Consider the following 22,025-nt stretch of genomic DNA (forward strand, 5'->3'; position numbering starts at 1 on the left):
TCAAGGCTCCATTGTGCAAGGTGCTGTATATAGAAGATAAGCAGGGGCAGCGCTGTTCCTGACTATCTTACTGTTGAAATAAACAAGTGAAATGAAGGGGAGAGGGGGAATTATTATCCTCCTCTCACAGATGGGGTGAAGCTTTCTGTGAGCTTCATAGTGTGCTGAACAACTTCAGAAATCCAGCGCTCATGTCTTGCTGGAGGTCGTGCAGGAAACGTGGCAGATCTCAAGTCTCAGTTCAGAGTTGCACCCTTAAGATCAGTGTCTGTCCATGGTGACTGTTAGTTGAAAGATGGTGGGTCAGGAATTCTGCAGGATTCTGTGTTTTCTTAGATCTCAACCAGCACAGAGACAACTGACTGCTTTAACTATATTTGACTAATTTTGGTGTGGCTGTTCTGGGTTGTCTCCTCTGTGTGGATCTGCTCTTCTAGGGCAAAAGTGGAAAAACATCTCTTCTTTGAGCAGAATATGTGATAAAAAATAGTTTGTGGTGTACTTCTTTTATTCTGTAGCAGCTTTGCAGGTTAGGCTCCCTGTCTGTTCCCAGGTTAGGCCCTTAACAGCAGGCAGGAATGTTTGCCCTATGCAAGGAAACATGTATGCAGCCATTTCTGGGAGATTGTCTAATGCCTTCAGCTTTCCCCTTGTGTGCCATGTTGATGGGCTAGAACTAACCTGCTGGTGTGTCTCCATCACCTACAACTGCATGGCCCTGGCGGAATGACCTGCTGCGAGGACAAGGGACTCTGCTCTTATCTTTTTTCACTGAAAACGCTTTGTCATGAAGTCTAGGGTGGGAAGCAGTGGGTCTCAGCAAATAACTTTTTTTCCAATACAACTTGTACCCAACTGGAGCCTAATTCTTCCCTGTACTTCCCCCCAGTTCCTTTTGGGCCTTCCCTAACCATTGCCAATACAATGCGAAAACTTCAGGGTTTTGCCTTCTCTAGGGTTCCAATCTATGGAGGTTAATACAACCTGAAGATAAGCTCCAGTGTAATGCTGTGCTAGCTGGGAACAGACCTCGCTTCCCACAGGTGTCCTGTGGCTCTGTCTTCATTAGGAAGAGAAAGATGCATCCTGTGTCCAAACTTAAATCCACCCTTGATCATAGTATTTCTGGGCTGCTGCTCTCAGTGCCTGAAGGCTGTCTGGAAGACACAGAGGCACCTCTCTCCTTCTGACAGATGCCTGGGGTTATTGCTTTGCATGTCCCCCATTTGCTAAACAAAACAGCCCAAAGACCAGGGTTCTCTTTCCCTGGCAATAAAGGGAAGAAGGTGTGTCGAGGACTGGGGAAGTGCAGGATACAGGGTGGGCTCAGAGAAAGGCAAAAACAATCAGCTCTTTCTTCAGCCACAAAGATTAGTTGAGATTTTGCTTGTTGTTATCTGTTTCCTTGATTGACCGACCAGAATGGTATTTTGATGCAAGGGGATATGGTGAGAAAGGGGTTGTTTTCAGCGTGGTCAGAACTGGGGAGGAGGATTTGCATGTTTGGAGAGCAAGGCCAGGTGTGTTTGGAGTTGGTGACAGCCACAGCCTGATCCTGACAGGTCCTTGGGTACCCATTGTGTGGATTCAGTAGCTCCAAGGATCAGGGAAACCCTTTGCCTGCCCATGGCTGGTGCCATGTTGGGAAAGGAAGGCTCTCCCCCAACCTGGTGTGGTGAGGTTTGGGCAATGCCAGATCTGCTTCCTTCCTTGCTCCTTCACCTGCATTTCCAGAGTTTCAGGTGGTGCAGAGGAAATCCCAGGGAACCATGCAGAATGCTGCTGTCACCTCCTGAGGTTCTAGTCCCTCCATCTTCCTGCTCAGGAGACAGCTCTCCCTGATCAGGGACTGCAGCAAACAAGGGGCTGTGGGGCTCTGCCTAGCTTTCCTCTGGACTGCTGATATCCATACACATAAAGGAAGGATGGGGCTCAGGGAGAAAGGAGGCAGGTGGTGTTACCTGGTTGTCTGAAGGTGGAACCTTTTTACTCTAGGGGAAGAAACTGTAGCGCCTTTGTGGAAAAGTCTGCAAGTTAATTCCCTCTCCTCTTCCTCCCTTCTCAGGTCATCTTCTGACTGGCTGTATCGTCTCACTGGTGCCCTTGCCAGCTGGCCTCCATCCACAGCCTGTGTTTCTGGAGATATGCTCCCAGCGCCTGTGGGAGTGGGTCAGCCTGGCCTCCCCGGGCTACTCTGGCTGCAGACATGTTTTCCTGAGCATGGCTTTGCAGCAGCACACTGCCTAATGCCACCCCAGTGCATTTCTCTGCTCACTGCCCATCCATCTAAAGCAGTCCTTGCATCTCCTGGGGATGTGTTCACCAGTCTCCCTACAAATCTACATGGATTTATTAAACCCTTTGATACTGTCTCCCACAGCATTATCCTAGAGAAGCTGGCAGCTCATGGCTGAGACCAGTGTACTCTTTGTTGTGTAAAACACTGGCTGGATGGCCAGGCCCAGAGAGTTGTGGAGAACAGAGCTAAATCCAATTGGTGGCCGGTCACGAGCAGCGTTCCCCAGGCCTCAGGGTTGGGCCAGCCTTGTTTAATCTCTTTATCAATGATCTGCATGAGGGGATCAAGTGCACCCTCAGTAAGCTTGCAGATGACACCAAAATGGGCGGGAGCGTCAATCTGCTCGAAGGCAGGAAGGCTCTGCAGAGGGATCTGGGCAGGCTGCATCGATGGGCCTAAGTCAACTGTATGAGGTTTCACAAGGCCAAGTGCCGAGTCCTGCCCTTGGGTCACACCAACCCCAGGCAGCGCCCCAGGCCTGGGGCAGAGGGGCTGGGAAGTGCCCGGCGGAGAAGGCCCTGGGGGTGCTGGCTGCCAGCCGGCTGGGCATGAGCCAGCAGTGCCCGGGGGGCCAAGGAGGCCACCAGCCCCCGGGCTTGTGTCAGCACTGGTGTGGCCAGCAGGAGCCGGGCAGGGATGGGGCCCCTGTGCTCGGCACTGGGGAGGCCCCACCTCGAATGCTGGGCTCAGGTTTGGGCCCCTCGGGACAAGAAGGGCCTTGAGGGGCTGGAGCGTGTCCAGAGAAGGGCAGCGAAGCTGTTGAAGGGTCTGGAGAACAAGTGTGCTGGGGAGCGGCCGAGGGAACTGGGAGTGTTTAGCCTGGAGAAGAGGAGGCTGAGGGGAGACCTTAACGCTCTCTGCAACTGCCTGAAAGGTGTTTGTAGCGAGGTGGGAGCTGTGGGAGCTCTTATCCTAAGTAACAAGCGATTAGATGATAGGAAATGGCCACAAGTTGCATCAGGGGAGGTTTAGGTTGGATATTAGGAACAATTTCTTTCCTGCAAGAGTGGTCAGGCACTGGAACAGTCTGCCAAGAGAGGTGGGGGAGTCACCATCCCTGGAGGTATTTACACATCTTGTGTAGACGTGGCACCCGGGGACATGGTTTAGGAGACATGGGGGCGTTGGGTTGATGGTTGGAGCTGATCATCTTAGAGGTCCTTTCCAACCTTAATGATTCTATGAAATATAAGGGTAAGGCTGATGCTGTCTCCTGTGTTGTAACTGCTCTTCAGTAGTCTCTGGGCTCAGTAACCAGAGTAATGGTGAAAACAGCTTTCTGCCCTAGAGTCCTGGGGAAATAAGACAGGACTGGGGTGATCTGCGCCTTGTTAGGAGGGAGAAGCAGGCTGGAGAAGCACAGCTTTAGAAAGAAGACCCCAGTCACCCATTGAAGGTTATACCTTCTCTGTACCATGGAAATCAAAGATAGGAATGGAAATCTGATGGACACAGTAGCCCTTGTTCAGCAGGTTCAGAAGAACCAGCTGTCTGATTTGTTTTTATGAGTGGTTTTGCAGGCAGTCTTGCCATGTTGTTGATCAGTGTGTGACAGTGCTTCCCTCCACAATGGTCTAAACTGGGGAGCTTCAAATAAGTCAGACGTACCTGCTGTCCCCAGGACACAGACAGGGAAGTCTGTGCTGGTGTGCCTATGTGTTTTGGGGCTGGAGGGTATTAGCTCCTGGGCAGTTCAGATGCTGATATGCTCTTTAAATATTTCTGAATAATAAACAGGGTTTGAATTTTTGGCAGCAGCTTTAATAAGCTGAAATTACTTTACCTTGAGTAATGCTTGTGGATGTGTACGTGTGAGTGTTCACACGTGTGTGTGCACCTGGTGTCACGGTCAGGACCTGGGGACCAGCTCCCAAAGCCCAGTTCTGCCACAGGGTACACATGTCCCTTGGAGTCCCTGCCCTTATCAGGTTCTGGCATGACCAAGGAAAGGACAGCAGAGTTTTAACGGGGACTTTGATAACACTGTCTGCTGGTCAGACAACCAGTGGCATCTGATGTGGTTGTAGCTGCACAGCCCTCTGCTCTGGAGAGCTGACTTGCTCCCTGTCTGGGGCTCTGCACAGATCTGGCTCTGAAGATGAATGTCCCCTGATCCCAGGCTTTGAGTGTTGTTCGTGGCTGTTCTGCAGTCAATAGACCCCCATCCCTTGAATCTGTCATCTTTCATATCTAAGTTTGGGAGCCCTGTTCTGCAGATGAATTTCCATCTTTATTTTCCCTTGAACTGTATGGGGCAATGCTGTGCTCTTTCCCTTCTCCTTTGCCCCTCTATCCTCACTGCCTGAATCTTCAGAGCCTTGTCCAAGCCTTTCTTGAAATTGATGTTTTTAACATGAAATACGGTGTGTTAGCCCAGTTACTAAGAGGGAACAGATTTATCAGATAAATCCCAGCAGGCCTGTACATGTTGTCACTGTCTGGTATAATGCAATAAGAATATACATTAGAATAAGTATAAATATATATTTACAGTGTACAGGTAAAGCCAGGAGTACAGACTCTGTTTTGAGCTTCCAGAATGCATATTAATGACTAACAGCTTAGGCATAGCATAAAATGGGTGAGTACGTTTTAGGTCTTAGTCAGGAGAATGGCTTTGGATTTACAGCAGTGTAACAGGGCAGGACAGACATCTTCTCTCCTGACAATAAATGAATTTTCCACTTGGACCGTTTCCTCGTTGCCCATAACAGCAGCCTTCTTTCATAAGCATTTGGAGTGAAATGGCTAGTGCCATAGACCATTTTCCATGCCACTCACTGGTGTCATTGTGCAAGGCCATGTGTTCAGGGATGTAGTTATGGAGTGGGCTGTGCTCTGCTACAATGCTCCACTTAACTGAAAGCACTTGTCTTTTTAATGCTATAAGAATACTTTGTCCTTCCTTTAAGAACTCAAGGGACTCCACAAACCTGGGTGAATGACTCCACACTACCAGGAGGGATGGAGAAATAAAAGCCCAGTGCAGTGACTTGCCAAAGGCTTTATAGTGAGAACATAAAGCTTGGAGGAGAACTGGCTCTTTACTTGTTCCAGTGCTTTGCTTCAATCCCTAGACCTGGAAGAAGAAGGAAATACCACTGCTCTGTTTGTATAATATTTGTAAGGTACTCACATACTATGGCAATGTGTACAGGCTTGGTCACTTCCTCCTTTAAGAGAGTGGCTGGAAAGCAGAACTCTGGCCCTTGACATTGATATCCAGCAGCCATTCCTGGCCGTGCAGTGACACAGGATTGCCCAGGACAGCTCTAAGCCAGTATGTCCAGCACGCAGTGAAATATTGTGGGACATACCAGCCTGGATTCCAAGAGCAGCCAGTCTCTCTCACATGGTACTGAGACATGGGGCTTATTAGCTTATGTCTAGTGCTGGGGCATGGCTCTTCCTGGAGCTCATTTGGCTGCCACTAACCCAGGGATCTTTGCAGAATGGTGCTTATGAGGAATGCATTTAGCGACCCCTGTTACCAGCTAGGGTTAGGAGCTGTTTTTTCAGTATTTTCCTCCCACTCCAAGCTAAAAATACAACGCAGTTAACTTGTCATTTGATCACATTAAATGCTCTGCTGAAAGAAAACGACTTTAGGTGTCTGTTGCCAGAATTTATGACCTGGGCAAGTCTCTGCAGAAGCCCTGCCCAGGTTGAACACAGCTCACTGAATGCAATCTATTTGCATGCCCCAGTCTTATCTTCCTAACCATCAAAGCAGCACATGCTTACGGCACTAGCTTGGCACAGATTGTTGCTGCCACTGGTCCAGGAGCTCCCACCTCACTGCTGGTCAGTCTGGTGAACTGAATTCTGCATGTGGTGTAAATCTCAAGTAATAGTGGCCTTGGAGGAATTCCTTTGGATTTGCACTTGAGCAGGTGATGTCAGATCTGGGCTGGTACCTGTTGTAATTGGAAAGTGAGAGGTCCCACAGGTGTCTTTGTCATCTACTGGGATGTACAAAGCCCTGGGGTGCCAGAACATCCAAGCCAATGACATGACTTTGCTTGTCCCCGGGGGATCATAGGAAGCTCTATGAGCTTTATGAGGTGGGCAGTCTCATGCTGGATAGAGATGCTGGGGAGAGTCTTCTTCCCTGGAGCATGCACTGGCAGTGGGAGCTCCAGCAAAGACCTGGAGCCATCCCTCACTTGAGGCTGTGTTGGGTCTCTCGGTGCCTCCTTAGATCCACCTTGCGCTGGAAGCCCTTGGCACAGAGCTCACAGCTGAAGGGCTTGAAGCCAGTGTGCTTGCGGCTGTGAGTGATGAGGTTGGAGCTCTGGCTGAAGGCTTTGCCACATACTTGGCATTTGTGGGGCTTCTCCCCTGCAGAGCAGAGAAAATGGTAAGAAACACTTTGACGGATGAGAGGGGGAAGGTAGAAATGCTCTTTAGCAGACTGAGACCTGACCAGCTATGCTTGGGCATCAGGGTGCTGCCAGCCCAGTTGTCCTGCTAATGTGTCTGCATTTTGATCCAGCACCAGGGTGTGAGAACCAGAGGCAGTCCTTGCCAGCTGTGTGGCCCATGCCCTGTCTGTATCCAGGGCTGGGTACAACCATGACATGCACTGGAAGCTGGTCAATAACCACCTCCCTGTCACGCAGAGGAGGTCATGCATCTGAGTGATGTTTAGACCTTCTACTGTCTTACTGTGCAGGGGAGAATGTCTTTCCAGTGCCTCTGGACACTTATCCCTGGTCCAGTACCTCTGTGTCTGGGGACTATGTGTGTGTATCAACATGATGGACTCTAATTTGCATTTGCTTATTGGCAACATTTTTTTTCTCACCGGTGTGGATGTAAGTGTGTTTCTTCATATCTGACTTCTGGTGGAAGCGCTTGCCACAGTATTGGCAGGGATAGGGCCGTGTGTCTGAATGGATCAGTAGATGAGTGGAGAGGGTGGAGGAACGTTTGAATGTCTTCCCACACATCTTGCACTCAAAACTTCTTTCCTGTTAGGGAAAGAAAATCACAGGATGTCTGTGGCTGCAAGACATGTGACAGAGCTTGAAGAGGGTTAAGAGTGTTGAGAATAGTAGATTTGATAAGCAAATCTCCACGGCTTATGGACTGATATGCTAGGTGCAGTACAAAGAGAACGTGGGGAGGGTTTCTTATGGAAATGGATTACATCTTGTGATCCAAACTCCTGCACCCTTTAGGAGGAGGCGAGGCACAGAAGAACCAGTGGCAACAATCCTTCCCTCCCATACAAGGAATTCTCAAGGGCACTCTGAGACTTGTAAGACCAAGATCTATGATCTAAGCTCTTCAGAGCTCCTATCATTGTCATTGGGTGCTACGGGGAAGCCATTGCATTTGTAACCTAGGAAATGTCACTTCCTTTATAATGGAGTCAGCAACAGCTAAGGTCCAAGTATTCATGAGCTCTGGAAAGCTGGCTCGCTGGAAACATGCTACTCACCTGGGAGTGAATACTGGTGTGCTGCTCCAGGCTTACAGCGTGTCCAAAGGTTTTGCCACATACTTCACAAGCAAAGGGACGGGTCCCACTATGAGACCTTCGGACATGGACCTCCAGTCCATGGGGAGTGGAGAATACCTGAAAAACAAAATTCCAGTGATTTTTTGACATGAGGCAGCTGTGTCTCCACCTCTTTTTTTTCAATTCCTTCTCTTTATTTGACCCTTTCCTCTTTTGGGCCATGTGAACTGCCTCATTCCTAGCGCCCTTGTCCCCGGTCAGGAGAACAAGTAGGTACCCATTTTGAGCCACATGAATTGCACTTTGGTGTAACCCAGTGAAACACTGATGTATGTAATGAAAATCACTCCAGGCCCACTCCCCCTCCGTCGCTGAGGTTTTCTGTGACACACCTTGTTGCACTTCACGCAATGGTAGGTCTCCATGTCTGAGGAGTAATGCATGCTGTAATCCAAAGGAGGCTCGGTGCTTGGCAGGAGGTGGCTTCCATACAGGCTAACTGGGTGCTCCAAGAGGGCTGACTGCATGGTGGAAGACATCTGTTGGTAGCTGTATGGCAAATGGAAAGCATCCCAAGAAAAGCCGGTTTTGTAGAAGGTAGGGGTGCTTCTCGTGTTAATGCAGTCTTTGATCTGTAGACCTGGGATGGTCATATCTGGGTTTGCAAAGGAGAGGGAGAAGTGAGTGTCATGCTGTTGCCTGCAGCTTGGCACCAGTAAAAAGGTTCCCCAGGTACCATTCGCTCATTTAATGTCCTGCCTGACCTTGGGAGTTGCAGCTGGTAACTCCTCCTTCTTCCATTCAATCCTGATCCCCATACAAAGTTCCTATGATGACTTTGATTTCAGTCTGAGGAGATTTTTAGGGAAGTGGATTCTAAGGGAATATTAACCCCCCCCACTAGGCCTGCTTCAGGCGGTGTTTGAGCACGTATCGTGTGGCTACCTGCCTTGACCCATAGAGCACCAAATTGCACTAGTCCTTCAGATTTGGATGATCGCGCATTGGGAATGATAGCGTCATCCTTCAGGGAGATGCTGATGTAGACCAGAATCATAAAGTGAAATACAGAATGCTCTTGATGAGCTTTGCCTGGGACAAGTTTGACCACTGAAGTCAAAATAAGAGCTGCCATTTACTGAAAATCTGAACCCATTCATAGTTCCATAGCCAGCCCAGCCCTCTTTTGTAGTTGTGGTCTTGGGTAGCAGACCTTGAGCGGAAGGGCCTGGCAGCACCCTGCTCAGGTACTGGACAGGGACACTTTCTTCTTTCAGTTCAGATGGGTCCTTTTCTTGTTTCGGAACCACGCATTCTAGGTCCTGTTTCTTGATGTCCTCTGGTGTCTTGTCTCCTATGGCTGTAATCACACAGTAGAGTCACAGTTAGTCTATTCTAGCTGTTAAGAGAAGACACTATTAAGATGGGGTTTGTACTTATGTACGAACTCATGGTTGGTTACATGAGCCCATGCTCAGTTCCCTGAATAAGTGTGGAGTGGTGCAATCAGCACAGCAATCAAGGTCTGTCCATTGCTGATTAAGGGAAATTCCAAGCAGAATGAGATAGGCAAGGTAGAGGGGGGCAGGAAGAAATTATAGGACACTTGATACCCTATGTAGTTAGAGAAATTTAACCCTAGAAGGCCGTATGTCTGTAAGAATAGTTTCCCTATTTAAAACCACTTTCATTTGTGCAGGTAACTTACAATCACTAACTTATTAACCTCCCCACCCCTCGCCTAAAAGAGTTTGGTATTGTTAACCTGAATTTATGGACAGCAAAGTGGGGAAGCAGAGAGGGGAGGTAACTGCTTACACAGTTGCAAAGGTGACCACAGAGCCTCTCCTCCTCCTTCCCACACTCCCATTTCCCCACGCTTGTCCCAGCCCTTAAAGAAACCAACCAGTGTTTGTTAGAAGTAGATTTTATAGTAAGAATCTAAAATGGGCAGAGGTTCAATGCATGTGCCTCCTTTCTGCAGGAGATGGGACTGGGCTGCTGAAGGACAGTATTCATCTGTTGTCCAAACTCTTTCATGCTCCAGAGACAACAAATGGCCAAAGGATGATGGCAGGAATTGAAATTAAAATTTAAATGTCGCCTCCTTTCTTTTATCAAACTTATCAGAGGGCTGGACTCTAATTTGATGGTCAGGGCTAGAACAAAGGGTAAGTTGATCCTAGATTTGAATAAAGAAAATTTGAATGGTGCCTGACGGAAGAAGATAATTGCCCCAGCCCTGCCACTGCATGGATGGCTGCGGGAGAGCATGAACAGGCGCAGAGGGAAGACAGCAGGCAGAGACAGAAGCAGCATTGGATTGTGTTAATACGGGATATAGCAGCCAGCCCTTCACCTGTGAGGGTGCGGAACTCCCTTCACAGTCAGTGTTGGGGTATCACTAGTATCTTCTTACTCTAGCTGTAACCGTCCTTGCAAATCATTGGGAGGAGGTAGTAACACACTGAGGTAGAGAAGATGTAGGTCCAGCGAGAATGTGGACAGTGAATATAGCAAGCTGGAGACTGAGGTGGCAGAGTTGTGAGTTTGTAGCAGACTGACAGACAAGTGCAAGTCTTTCCCAACTGTTAGTTGCCTGAAGTTGGCCATCTTTCCCAACAGCGACTAACTCCACACAGTGATCTTATATTCCAAATCTCCCAGCAACCCAGCAGGAAACAAAATGAGGATCTAAATTCCATTTCAGTGGGACAGTGTGGATTTGGCCTAGAGAAAGAGGGTAAACAGTGGGGAATCAGTTTTTCCTTAGACTAACATCCCCATGTGGAAACCCTTAGTTGTTCTTTGGCTCACTCATCCTACTCCCTTAGCTTGCCTACTCAATTATTAATTTGCCCTGGTGTATTCTTACAAGCCCGGTGGATGGATTGACTCACCAGTGAAGGGAGAGGTTATTGGATTCCCTGTGAGTATAGGCAGGTCATCTTCCACAAAGCGGTGTTGATGATAGGTATGAACCTTTTTGCTCTTCACCAAAAAGGAACGTGGCATTTTCCATTCACTTCCTGGGCAGAAACACAGAATAATGGCAGGTAAATCTCTGTGGTTTGGGGGGTAATTTCTCATTTGTTTCCCAGCACATCAGCTCTGTATGCAGCAGTGATGAGAATTAAAACTGGGGAGACAGAGAGTTCACCTCAAAGATTTCTCTACCCAGTTGAAGAGCAGGGAGTGCTTGCTTGGGGTTAGGTCCTTGATGGATCTCAGCTCTGGGGCAAACACAGCTTTGGAGAGGGCTAAGCAAAATAATTTACTGCCAGATAGTCTCTGCCAATGAATGTAGAGATGGGACTGCAGATCGAAGATGGGGTTGCAGATTACCATATACCTCATCAAAATTACACTTCATAATCTACCCCTACGTTGAGGCAAAGGATTACTGCAGTCTTTATATTGTAGGTGGAGAAATAGAGGCATGCTGTGTTACAGACCAAAACTGTTTCTGTGGCAAAGATAGATCAGAACGCAGAATCTCTCTTGTAGCTCTCTGCTCTGGCTACAGGAACACCGTGTGCCTCTGACCTTACCCTCCCTGACAGGATGCAGTGGGGACGGTGGGTGGAGATCACCCCTTTGAGAAAGGGTCTGCCTTAGTGTTTGTACCACACCTAGAAGAGCACAGACCCAAGCCATGACACGGGCTTCTCTGTCAAATTGCTAATAATTGTAGAAACAACATCGGTAATAGAAGAGAAGCAGCAGAAAATCCCCGTGGCCATGGTGCGTGGTGGGTTTCCTTCTTGTTGGCCATAGCTCGAGTGTTTTGTGTTCTGGCTGACAAACAACAGTCAAGCAGAGGCAGAACAGAAGTGCTGGGTGAGAGAGGTTACCTTTTGGATCTGACTCAAATATCACAGACCGTTGCAATGACGGGTTAGGGACAAACATAAAATGCTGAAATTTAATCATACAAAATTCTCTTGCAATGCATCTGTTATCTTTACTACCCAGAACCCAGCCTGCCCTGTGCCCGCTCCCGTGGCTAGTAACTGTTCTCATGTAGGCAGGACAACAACAGGCTCAATGCTGTGTACGGCAATATCGGCTGGTGCCTTATTTGCATATGTATTTGCATTTTCCCTTGTAATTGTTCAGGGTAGTAGCACTAAAAGCAAATCTTGCTATATTTCATATGAAAAATCAGCAGCAACTCCTGGCTCTCTGTTGATGGGAAAGTGCATTAAGTCAGTTTTTTTCCTGAGAGCAGTTGAAGCGCAGCCTACTTATTTACTAAAACAGAACAAAGTTTGCTTCTGTTAAGTAGGAATGACCTGAAACATCTGTGTAAGTCAGGACAGAGCAGCGTGGGCTCCTGGAATCGTGAACAGCCAAGGATAGAAAAGGTCTGCTCCCTAGGGTTCAGAAGTGCCCGCACTAGCTCTACATGCTAAATAGAATCACGTAGCGCAGCGGTGTTTTGTTTAAAGGTCCGACGGCCAGCTTTAGAGAGGTGCCTATGGCTGCAGGTACATGCACTTTGGGACTCACGCAGCAAGGTCTGTTGTGGAGAGGTGGATGGCCAAACCCACTGTTGTTGGTGACAGCCCCGCGCTCCCCAGCCCAGCTGCCTTCGGAAATGCAGTTATAGCTGTCTTTTTAAAATCTTGTCCAGGATTCCCACTGTTTCTTGTATGACTTCAGGGATAACTCTTTGGTGTCTCTAGCTATTTTTTCTTCTGAAATGACTCATCTGTTTTTCTTAATCTTTTTCCAAGAAATTTGCATGAAACTTGAGATGAATAAGAGAAAGCAGAGGCCAAGAGTAGATTTATTAATTTAATTTTAGAAAGAGGACAAAACAGTACTGAGAATGAACCATAAGCATGCCCTTGAGGGAAGGGACGCTGAAGCACATTGATGTATTTACTCTTCTGTAACTCTCTAATAAGGTTCGTTCTAAGGATTGTATCATGTATCTCTGCCTGGCAAAAGGCTGCGTGCACAGAAATACCTCCAGCTTGATACAAACACAGGCATGTTCTGCAATGGGCATAACCCTTCTAGCAGCGTGCTCTGCTTAGCCTGTGCACCTCACGTCCCAGCAGAAGTGCTTAGCTCAGAGGTTATCCCTGCTTTTGGTCAGTCCCAGATGGGGTATCTGTGCTCGGAGCCACACTCTGCAATATAGATGTGCCCCAAGTTAAAGTCCTGCTGCAAACCCTTGATACATGGAATTTCCACTCGTGTCAAAGGGATTTTCCCATGTGGTGGGGCAGGACTGGGTGCACAATGGAGGGTATTCATACCAGTGAGCCTTAGACAGCTGATTTCTCTGCCTGAATTAACCAGTTAATTGCCCTGGGCTTCCTACCCAGTGGAGGAAGAGGCTCTGGCAGCGGGTAACTCTGAATGCAGGGTGAAAGCATGCACCCAGCAGTGCCTGCTGGAAGAGTCACTGTGCCCACTGGCTACATCCAGCCCAAGGCATTGGCCAGACAGCTTAGCCAGGTAAATTAGAGGACTGGAAATGGGTGGCATAAGCAATCTTGTGGTGTTTTATGGTAGTACTCATATGCTAAGTACACAAAGGCTCTAAGTACAGCCCCTCTTTGCTGATGCTGGCTGAAAGTAGATGCACATGAACCAACAACCAAGAGGAATTTTCTGGATGTGTTTGCCCCAGCGTATGGAAAAGACAAATTTGGTCCAGTATCTTGACTACTGATAAGGGCCTCTACTGAGCACAACGATCTTTAATGCATTACTGAACGTTACAAAAGGAAGTTACCTTCCCCCACCCCATTTTACAGAGAAAACAGGAACTGGGAGCCCAAAGCATAGTTAATTAACAACTGCATTGGACTGTCTTTGTGATTCACACACCCGGGTTAGAGGAAAGCTAGAAGCACAGATTGGGAGAGAAAAAAATACTCTCTCTCCTTGAAGCTCAAGACTATCAGCGGCAAGTGATCAGCTGCTACTAATGGCTAACTGTATTTCACAGGGAGAGCAGTGCTATGGACGACAGACCCCGCTACGTCTTAAAGTCACTGAAGCTTCCAAGAGAATTCAGCTTCAACCTTTCGGTAAAAATTAAACTTTATTTTTATGGAGTTTGTTCTTGCCAACCCCTGTGGCAGCAGTTTCTACCTTGACTGGCAAGTGCACAAGGGAGTTAATTTCTTGTGCAGGAGCACCTACCCAAAAGGGAAGTGTCGTGACATTTTTCTGATTCAATACAGGATATAAAATCAGTAGCCGGCTAGAATTGACATTTTTATTTGCCATTCATGTAGCTGTACAATAATGTAGCAATATGCCCCGAGGAAAAGACAGCCAAAAGGACACAAGGGAGAAGAACCTGCTTTGCTATTTTGGGTACCTGACTTGAAGCACCTTAGATGGGCTTCTTTTACCAGTTACAAATTCCCCAGTCCGATCTGAAAGCAGACCCAGCATTCGCGTGTTCCCCTCCTATGTTCAAACTCAAAGTTCCTTCATCCTTAGTGATGCTCTCTGGTGATTTTGCAGAGTATCACATGTAAAACTGTAATGTAATACTGAAACACTGGAGATTGTGCAAGACCAAATTAAAAGGGGCTTTTTTTTGGGGGGTGGTTTCTGACTTCAGGATCCTAATTTCACTAGATCCTATGTTCCTCATGAAGACCAGTATGCAAAAATACAGGATCAGGCCCTTTGATATAATTTAGAAGACATTCGTATTCTCACTGAATTAGATTACAGAGTTGTTCTCGCTGGTTTCTTCAGTGAGACAATTCATAACACAAAACACCGTATTGGGGCACAGGTGTTTGCAGGATTGTGCCACGCTGAATCAGGAACCCAACCTGCAGCATAAGTTCCATTCTAAAGCTGACTGTCATTTTCCTCTCAATTCAGGTAATCCTGTTTTTAAATTCACAAGGTTAATTGTAGAGATTAAATCCTTTTTCCCACTACACTCAGCACAGATGCTTAATTTTAACTTGCAATTGATATATGTCTTCGTGTAAGTCAATGAGTGTACAGTTCTAGGCTAAAAGAGGCTTATTTCCTACCCATTGCTTAGTTTATATTTAAATCTTAATAGCGTTTTTTTGTTCTTTCTGGCAAAGGTGAAGCTTCCAAAAATAAAGATTAGTTTGTCTTTCAGAAGCCTACATTTTTGAAGAAAAAAGCACAAACCAGAACACAGTCTGTGTCTGAAATTCTTAAGAGCCCAAACAAGAGGTTTTATGGACTCCTGGCTCTTTAAATATGAAGTAATATTCAAAAAGAATTTCACTTCTTTACAACAAAATACAGCATGTCTTCACTAGTCCACCCTTGCAAAAGTGAATGTACTTGGGGAAAGTAATTTGAATGTGGCTTTTTAAGTGGAAAAATGAGCAGAACATTTTTAATTCCTGTGGTAAAACTGAGCAAATGGACATTATGGCAGGGGTAGCAAATTATGGCGGAAATTTTGTCCAAGAAGTGGAACGGAAATGCTGGTACATCTGTAGTATCTAGAAAAAAATATTTAGAATATAATTGCAGCATTCATTCTTTAGAAACTTCCTTTAGCTCCTAGTGATGCTGGGAGTGCCACCGGCTTTAGCAAACTTTGCCTTAGGCTTCCATAGACAAATAGACCTATATCGTGCGATCTAACAAATTCCACATCCCCTTAACGTATAGATGCACTTACTGTGCAAACTCACAAATCATTTGTTTTCCTGCTTAATGTATTGAATCAATCTGGTGGTATATGAGGAGCGTCTATAAATAGCTAATTCCATATGCTGAAATTGTTACACTAATCAGCATACACTTAGAAAGGACGGAAAAATAATGAACTAAAAGATAGATTTGAAGCAAAAATCCTGAACAGGAGAGACTGAGTTCTCATCTAGCAAAATTGGTATAGATTAACCGATGTCAGCAGAGGTGTGCCGTTTTCTGAATGTAAAGGTCTGGCCCTGTAAAAGAGCAATTAAAAGGAAAAAATATAGTACACCCTCTCCTCAATGCTTAAGTCCAAAAGTCTACACCTGGAAACTGTTCCTGCTGCTGCATGGAGCTTGCTGGGACGCAGGTATCTGAGACCATTGTCACATCTCTTATATTTTGTTCTACTATTACCATTTTTACATGTGAGAGTGAAATAAGTATATGGCTCATTTAAGGGAACCATTATCATAAAGGAATCCTCAGGACAAGTGACTTATGCGGTGGAATATGTTACATATTTGCAAACACAAGCAAAGAAGAAGAAAAAGCTTAGAAAAACATATCAGAGAAATGAGAAAAAGAATGACATTAATAGTGACTAGAAGAATAAATAAATCACCTGTTTGGGGGACTTTGCTTTACTGGATTCGCCTTGAAATCTCCCCAGACAAGCGAGACGTCGTCTTCTCTCTGGACTCCTCTTCCACTTTTTCACTTAGTCGCAGTCTGCTGAAATAGATACTTCTCCTTTTTTCTCTCTCTGTTTTTTTGCCCCTGTTCCCCTCCCTGATTTTTCAATCAGATTATTTGTGTCAAAATCTGGCGGTGAAGAAACAGCCAATAGAGAGGCAGAGCCCAGAAAGTATTTGCTTATCAAAACTTTCCAGGACTTTGAAAACTTGAAGAGAATTCACGATGCCCAGCTCGAAACCCTAGGGGCAGCACCCTTCACTTTCTGGGGCAGCTTTGCCTTCTGCAGGAAAACTCCTCTGTCATATTGACAAAGAGCATGACACGGTAAAATAATGTACCAAGCAGGCATTTGTTATTTTGTCTTTTCTTAAAAAAAAAAAAAAAAAGGAAAAGAATAGCTCCTAAGAAACCTGTATTTTTACACACATTCATCCACGCATCATATCTTTCAAAAACAGACACACCATCTGTCTCAGATACACACACTCACATACTTCAGTCTCATAAACAAAACCATCTACCACATATGCACAAAATTATTTTATTCCAGAATGGATCTTTTATCTCTCCAATTTCCAAGGAAAAAGGAACAAATACTTGCACAGTAATAACTGAAAAAGATGTGTGTTAATCAGCCTTCATTTTCCCAGGCATATGTGTGTGCAATCCGTATATATTTTAGGCATTGCTCTATCTATATACAGCTGTATATAGGGTATAAATATAGATTTAAGAAAGCTCATTAAGCAAGCTCATTAACAAGCATCTTTGCAAAAAGCTCTGCAAAAGCAATAATAAGAATTTGCACCACTATCACTTGCTTTCAAAAAAGGTTTGAAAATGAGTTTGCAAATGTGAAATAACTGACTGCCAAACGCCCCTGTAACGGCGCGGTGGAAGGACGGAGCGTGAAGCAGGGGCACAGTGACTTTCTCCGATCACCTGCATGTTCTCTAGCAGAGGTGGGAACGGGAGCTGGAGAGCAGTGATTTTCTTTTGAGAATCCTTGGTTGCGATGCTTATTTGGGGGCAAACAAGGAGAGCAGACCTCCCCAAATGCTTGGGGCGGAAGAGGAATTAATTCCTTGATTTCATCTATTCTATGATTATCACAATCTTCCTGACCATGCAAGTGCACAGTGGCACAAGCTGTACGTGCCCTCCATTCTTCCCCTCCTGCACTTACAGCACGGTCTGTGCATGGCTGGAATCGGGACAGCAAAGGCGCCTTCCGAGAAGTTTATAATTTAAGACGTATAGAAGCGTGCATGCAGCCGCTGAGTGCCAAGTACTAGGACATCACCATCAGAGAAATGCCTTTACATCACAGAGTTTTTCTGCTCCCTGTGAGCTTTCAAATGCATTTCACTCTTTTCAATAGTCGGTCGCATTAAACCAGGGCTCAGCTTAGTCCCTCTTCCTACTGCAGCTCAGGGTGGTGAGAGCACCAGGAAGTAATAACGTTTTGTGTGCCCTGCAACAGGATCAGCGGTGGGCTGGTGTTTCCCTGATAGAGCAGATACAGTGCAGAGACATTTCAGATTCATAGCGGAGGTATTTTGCATCCCGCCGTGGCAGGCGGTGGTTCCAGGCGTGCTGGCCCTAGCGCTCTCTGCCGGGACAGCCACAAGTCACAGCTCTTGTTATCATGCCCCGTCATTGCCCCATGGCACCGGACAGGCTGTGCAATGGGTTTTGATGCAACTCAGAGATAGAAGTGTAGATTTCACCCACATTGAGAAAGATTAAGATTTTGATCTTAACCCATCTGTCATTTACTGAACATAATTAATTCTTGTTGTTTATGGAAGCAAACAATCCCTTTTCCCTCTCCCTCCTCCCCTCCTTATTTACCTAGCTGGGTTTTGCATGAAAGAAACGTTCCCAAAGCATTGTGCTAGGAAGCCGATTTGCATCCTCTTAAACACAGGCATTTGAAGGATTACATTTCCCGCTACAAAACTAAGCATTGTAACAGAAAACCAAAATGTACACTGCAGCTTCAGGGTTTCATATGAAGACAGTTACAGGAATTAAACAAACCAGGAAAATGACAAGCTGCTGAAAGGTCTGAGATGTTGTTTTATGAAACGTTGGAGCCAGCTTCTGCCAGCACCCCTGAGCACAGACTTCCCGTTGACATCAAGCGCAAATGGCTGCAGAATACGACTCTCAAACTAGAGGCAGTAAAAGCAAGTCAGCCACACAAAAAACTGTAGAAAACTAGTTGTGAAAAAAGATCTAAGAGCATGTTTGGTAAAACCTCACTGGCTAGCTGATTTCAGAGGTGCTCCAAAGAGCATTGGGTGCAGTCCTTCAGAGAAGGAGGATAGCTGCATCTCCCAGTGTCAGTAACCTCTGCGTAGAACAGCTGCAAATAAAACATCTGTATCAGCTGTTCTGCTCCCCCAAGTAGCCATCATCTCGCAACGCCCAAATATAATTGCATACAAACCGACCCCTGAGATAATGGGCACAGGTACTCTGTTTTATGACTGTTACTGTTATCACTACACTAGAATGCCTGAAGAAAGATGGGTACACTGCTGTGTCTGGTTCCGCTCTCACCCACCCCTTCTCCCTTTATTTTATTTCAGGAGTTCCTACGGAGCAAACAGTTGCAGGATAGGAGTGCAGTCAGCTATCACCTTGGCTCGCTGTGTTCTTACTCTCCCCTAGATTTCTGTTTATAGCTTCTGTTAAACTTATCACCTCTCCTCTCCATTGAAATCGCCATCAAAAGGCGGATTATACAAGCTGAATTAATAAAAAGAGTGCCAAGATACATTTTGGGCTAGAAGGCCCTTTGAGCTGACCCCATGTGGTCATTCTTATTTTATGTTCTTCCTGTTGATATAATTTTCCCTGTTATCTCTTCTTATTTCAGGGTCAGCAGAGAACGGAGAGCCGCAGAGGGCTTAGCTGGGCTCACGTAAGCTTGCCCTGGCCCTGACGCACACAGGCCATGGTGGATGTGCAGCGGGTTCTGCTGGCATCTGAGGACAGTTTTATTTTGTGTATGGCCATGAGTTCTTACTGCACGTCATATGCTCCAGTGCATCCTAAGCAAACAGATTATTAAATGTAATGCTCAGTAATAATAAACAGGTTAATTATAACACATCATGTCCATTCTAATGCAGAGGTCTTCCCTTTCAAACCTAGCGGCAAACCCCTCCTGTAGCATCCATGTTTTCTTTGTCAATTTGAATGTTACGGTAATTAAGTCACAGTAAAATAACACGACTAATTGCTTCCAGCTCTTTTCTGAAGCTCATCCTAATTTCCACTCTTTTCTGTGGCAGATTAAATAAACATGTCTTCTGCACAGCAGGAAAAAAAATGCCATCACTCAGTCCAGGCTGCAATAAATATTAATTGCTATGCATGAGGCAGGACTAGATTAAAAACATGTTCGCTCCAAGCAACTCTATCTCAGCCAGAAGCGGGATGACCTATTGCAGGTGCAGCGTGAAGTAACTATCCTGGCCCTGCAGGGACGAGAGCTGGGAAACACCCCAACTAACGCCGCGGAAGTTAAAAATCAACTGATACTTCTCAGATGCGGTTCTAATCTGCTTTTATTTTCTTACATCTAGTTTCTACCTTGCAAATTTAACGTCCGTGGTTCCTGCTGGCATCTGAGGCCAATTTACGTGGTTTGAAGAGTTACCTCAGCAGCTTGGTGAGCACCCTTGGTACATCCCTGCTGAACTGCCCCTCCTCAGAGGACGCAAAACACTGAGACACCGCCGGTGTGGGGATTGAAAAATTGAGCTGAAAATGCACTGGTGTGGCATACAAAACCAAAGGCTGGAGAACCTGTCCTGAGGTAATGTCTGGTCTTCTTTCCTGAACGCTGGATTTTCCACAGGGAAAAAAGAAACCTTACCTAGAAAGAAGGCTGCAATGTTTTATGTCACGTAGTTGCTGTGTTTCAGCAAAGGAAGAAAATAAACCTTGTCCGCAGTTTGCGGGAAGTGTTATGGGGTCCAAAACAGCGCAAGCTTTGCACGTTCATCAGGCAGAACGCTTGATTTTCTGACAATCGCAGTTCAGGCGCCTGCCCGGGCGCTCCCTCCCAGGACCTCTGCAGCCCACCCCACGCACACACGGACGCTTCGGAGACCTTTTTATTCACTTTCACCACATTCACCCACTTCAAAACCTCTCTCAGGGCAGAGTCCGGTTCGCGGCGCGGCCTTTGCTCCCGCAGCTGGCCCGTCGGGGCACCCGGGTGCCGACCCATTGCGGGAGGGGAAAGGGAGCGCCGCTCGCCGCTGCCTCCCGAAGGTTAAGCCCGGCCCAGCAGCCCCGGCCCCCTTAGGCCGGGCCTTGTTTACCGGCCGCCGCCCGGCCCCGCCCCGCCCCGCGTGGCCCTGCCCCTCGTGACGTAGCTGCCGCCCGGGGCTCCTCGCGGCACCGCCCCCCGAATCACGCGACCTCTCCTCCTTGACCGCATCGCTCCCCCCCGCCGAGATACCTCCGCCGCGGGAACACCGGGTGGGCGCGGCGGCCGTCACCCCACCCCTGCCCCCCCACGGGGAGAGAAAGGCCCTCGAGGGGGAAGAGACGAGTGGGGCGGTGAGGGACCGGCGCGGCGTGGGGCGGGGGCGGGGAGCGGGGCGGGGGGGTGGGACTAGTTTGTGCGGCGGAGGGATTCGGAGGGAGAAGCGTCCTGTGAATGGGAGGGGGAGGCAGGGCCAAGATGGCGGCGCCCTGTGGGCTAGAGGAGCCCTGAGTGGTAAACAGCTGAGGGGAGGAGAAGGAGAGGTGAGTGCGCTGGGCCTCCCCCTTCCTCCCCCAGCGGGGCGAGAGCGGAGGCAGCCGTGGGGGGACGGAGAGAAGGAGGCAGAGAGCAGAGAGAGGGGGGAGGCAGGCAGAAAGGACTCGGGGAGGAGGCGGCAGGAGAAAGGGAAGGGGCTGGGGGGATGGGGAAGGCGAGGGTGAAGCCTGGCGGGGGGGGGGGCGGTGATCCCCCCTCCGTCCCCTTTCCTTGCCTTCCCAGCCAAACGTGGTCGCTGCCCACCCCCGCCGGGGCGGGGGGGAGGCTGCCCCCCCAGCCAACGCGCCCCTTTAATTTTGGGGGATTTATCAAAAAAGGTTCAGCGTCTCCGTTTCAAACGCTTCAAGACTTCCCCCGCCTCGGCCACTCGCTGACGAGGTTCCCTCGGCCGGGGTTAGGCATTAAAGCAGTTGTTAAAAGTCTGTCCCCTTGGTGAGGGAGGCTTTTCTTATTTCCTTGCTAGTGGGTAGGTAATGTGAAGTCAGGATGTTGTTTACGTCTACAAGAAAACATTTTGCTTCCCGTTATTACAAAGAACTTGGAAGACTGCAGTTCTGAAGTTTTCACCCTTTGTTTGCTGTGGATGCAACCTCTGTCATTGTTTTATCAGTTTAGTCACTGCTTCTCTCCCTGTTGTTTGGTTGTTTTTTTAATGAGTCTGCAATGAGGCAGTGAGAGAAGGCAATGAGTGAAAGAGAACATGCCTTAAAGGAGTATATGATTAAAAACCCATAGAAATGACACGGAAACCGGGATCAGGTTTTGTGTGCAGAACTGCTGTTTCCACAGAACCTTCCAGCGGATGCTAATACAGAAGGTTTTAATTCTTTGTCTGGCCTGATCCTGTAGTTTCCTGACAGTTAAATTAACTTCTGTGGCAAGTTGTTAGAAATCTATCGTAGGCGAAGCACTACTGAAGTGATCCCATTAGGTGGAAAAATTGCTCTACAGTTTACATGTGTGAACAACTAGAAAGTGAATCTTTGGAAACTTGGGAAGTTTTAATAATTAGTGCAGCACTGGGAAAATGTACTTCTGTCTGCAGTTTGCTTTGCAGCAGTCGACTACTCTGCTTATCAGAAACAGCTATGCCACAATTA

At 47.2% G+C, this 22,025-nt stretch overlaps 2 protein-coding genes across 9 annotated transcripts in view; one reads left to right on the forward strand and one right to left on the reverse strand.

Annotated features, from left to right (window-relative positions):
* Positions 1 to 4,725: 4,725 nt before the first annotated feature.
* Positions 4,726 to 19,896, reverse strand: GFI1B (growth factor independent 1B transcriptional repressor). Of its 3 annotated transcripts, none has more exons than XM_064468748.1 (8): positions 19,813 to 19,896; positions 16,066 to 18,510; positions 10,667 to 10,795; positions 8,980 to 9,126; positions 8,159 to 8,421; positions 7,746 to 7,883; positions 7,107 to 7,272; positions 4,726 to 6,640 (listed from the first exon to the last, which is right to left on the reverse strand). In XM_064468748.1, exons 3-8 carry the CDS (start codon positions 10,779 to 10,781, stop codon positions 6,462 to 6,464), a joined length of 1,008 nt encoding a protein of 335 aa, XP_064324818.1. In that variant the 5' UTR covers positions 10,782 to 10,795; positions 16,066 to 18,510; positions 19,813 to 19,896; the 3' UTR covers positions 4,726 to 6,461. The 3 variants fall into 3 exon arrangements, with proteins under 3 accessions (XP_064324818.1, XP_064324817.1, XP_064324816.1); XM_064468747.1 differs by having other exon boundaries at positions 19,746 to 19,884; XM_064468746.1 differs by lacking the exon at positions 19,813 to 19,896 and having other exon boundaries at positions 16,066 to 19,032.
* The window catches only part of TSC1 (TSC complex subunit 1), a 29,366-nt gene continuing 27,221 nt past the window's right edge, over positions 19,881 to 22,025 (forward strand). For 3 of the 6 annotated variants that reach the window (XM_064468730.1, XM_064468734.1, XM_064468735.1), the window contains exon 1: positions 20,807 to 20,912. The gene's annotated coding sequence lies outside the window, so the exon portion shown is untranslated. Of the gene's footprint in view, positions 19,972 to 20,593; positions 20,724 to 20,806; positions 20,913 to 22,025 lie in introns of those variants that run through there. The other 3 variants (XM_064468731.1, XM_064468732.1, XM_064468733.1) reach the window with 3 other exon arrangements.

Source organism: Phalacrocorax carbo, chromosome 18, assembly GCF_963921805.1.
Source record: "Phalacrocorax carbo chromosome 18, bPhaCar2.1, whole genome shotgun sequence".
In the NCBI taxonomy this organism is placed as follows: domain Eukaryota; kingdom Metazoa; phylum Chordata; class Aves; order Suliformes; family Phalacrocoracidae; genus Phalacrocorax; species Phalacrocorax carbo.

Excerpts from the sequence above, each read along its gene's own strand:
- GFI1B (XM_064468748.1), bottom strand. The coding sequence starts at position 10,781 with ATGCCACGTTCCTTTTTGGTGAAGAGCAAAAAGGTTCATACCTATCAT. Across the intron at positions 9,127-10,666 it reads AATAACCTCTCCCTTCACTG|CCATAGGAGACAAGACACCA; the intron begins GTGAGTCAATCC and ends GTGTGATTACAG. Across the intron at positions 6,641-7,106 it reads ACACACTTACATCCACACCG|GGGAGAAGCCCCACAAATGC; the intron begins GTGAGAAAAAAA and ends TCTGCTCTGCAG.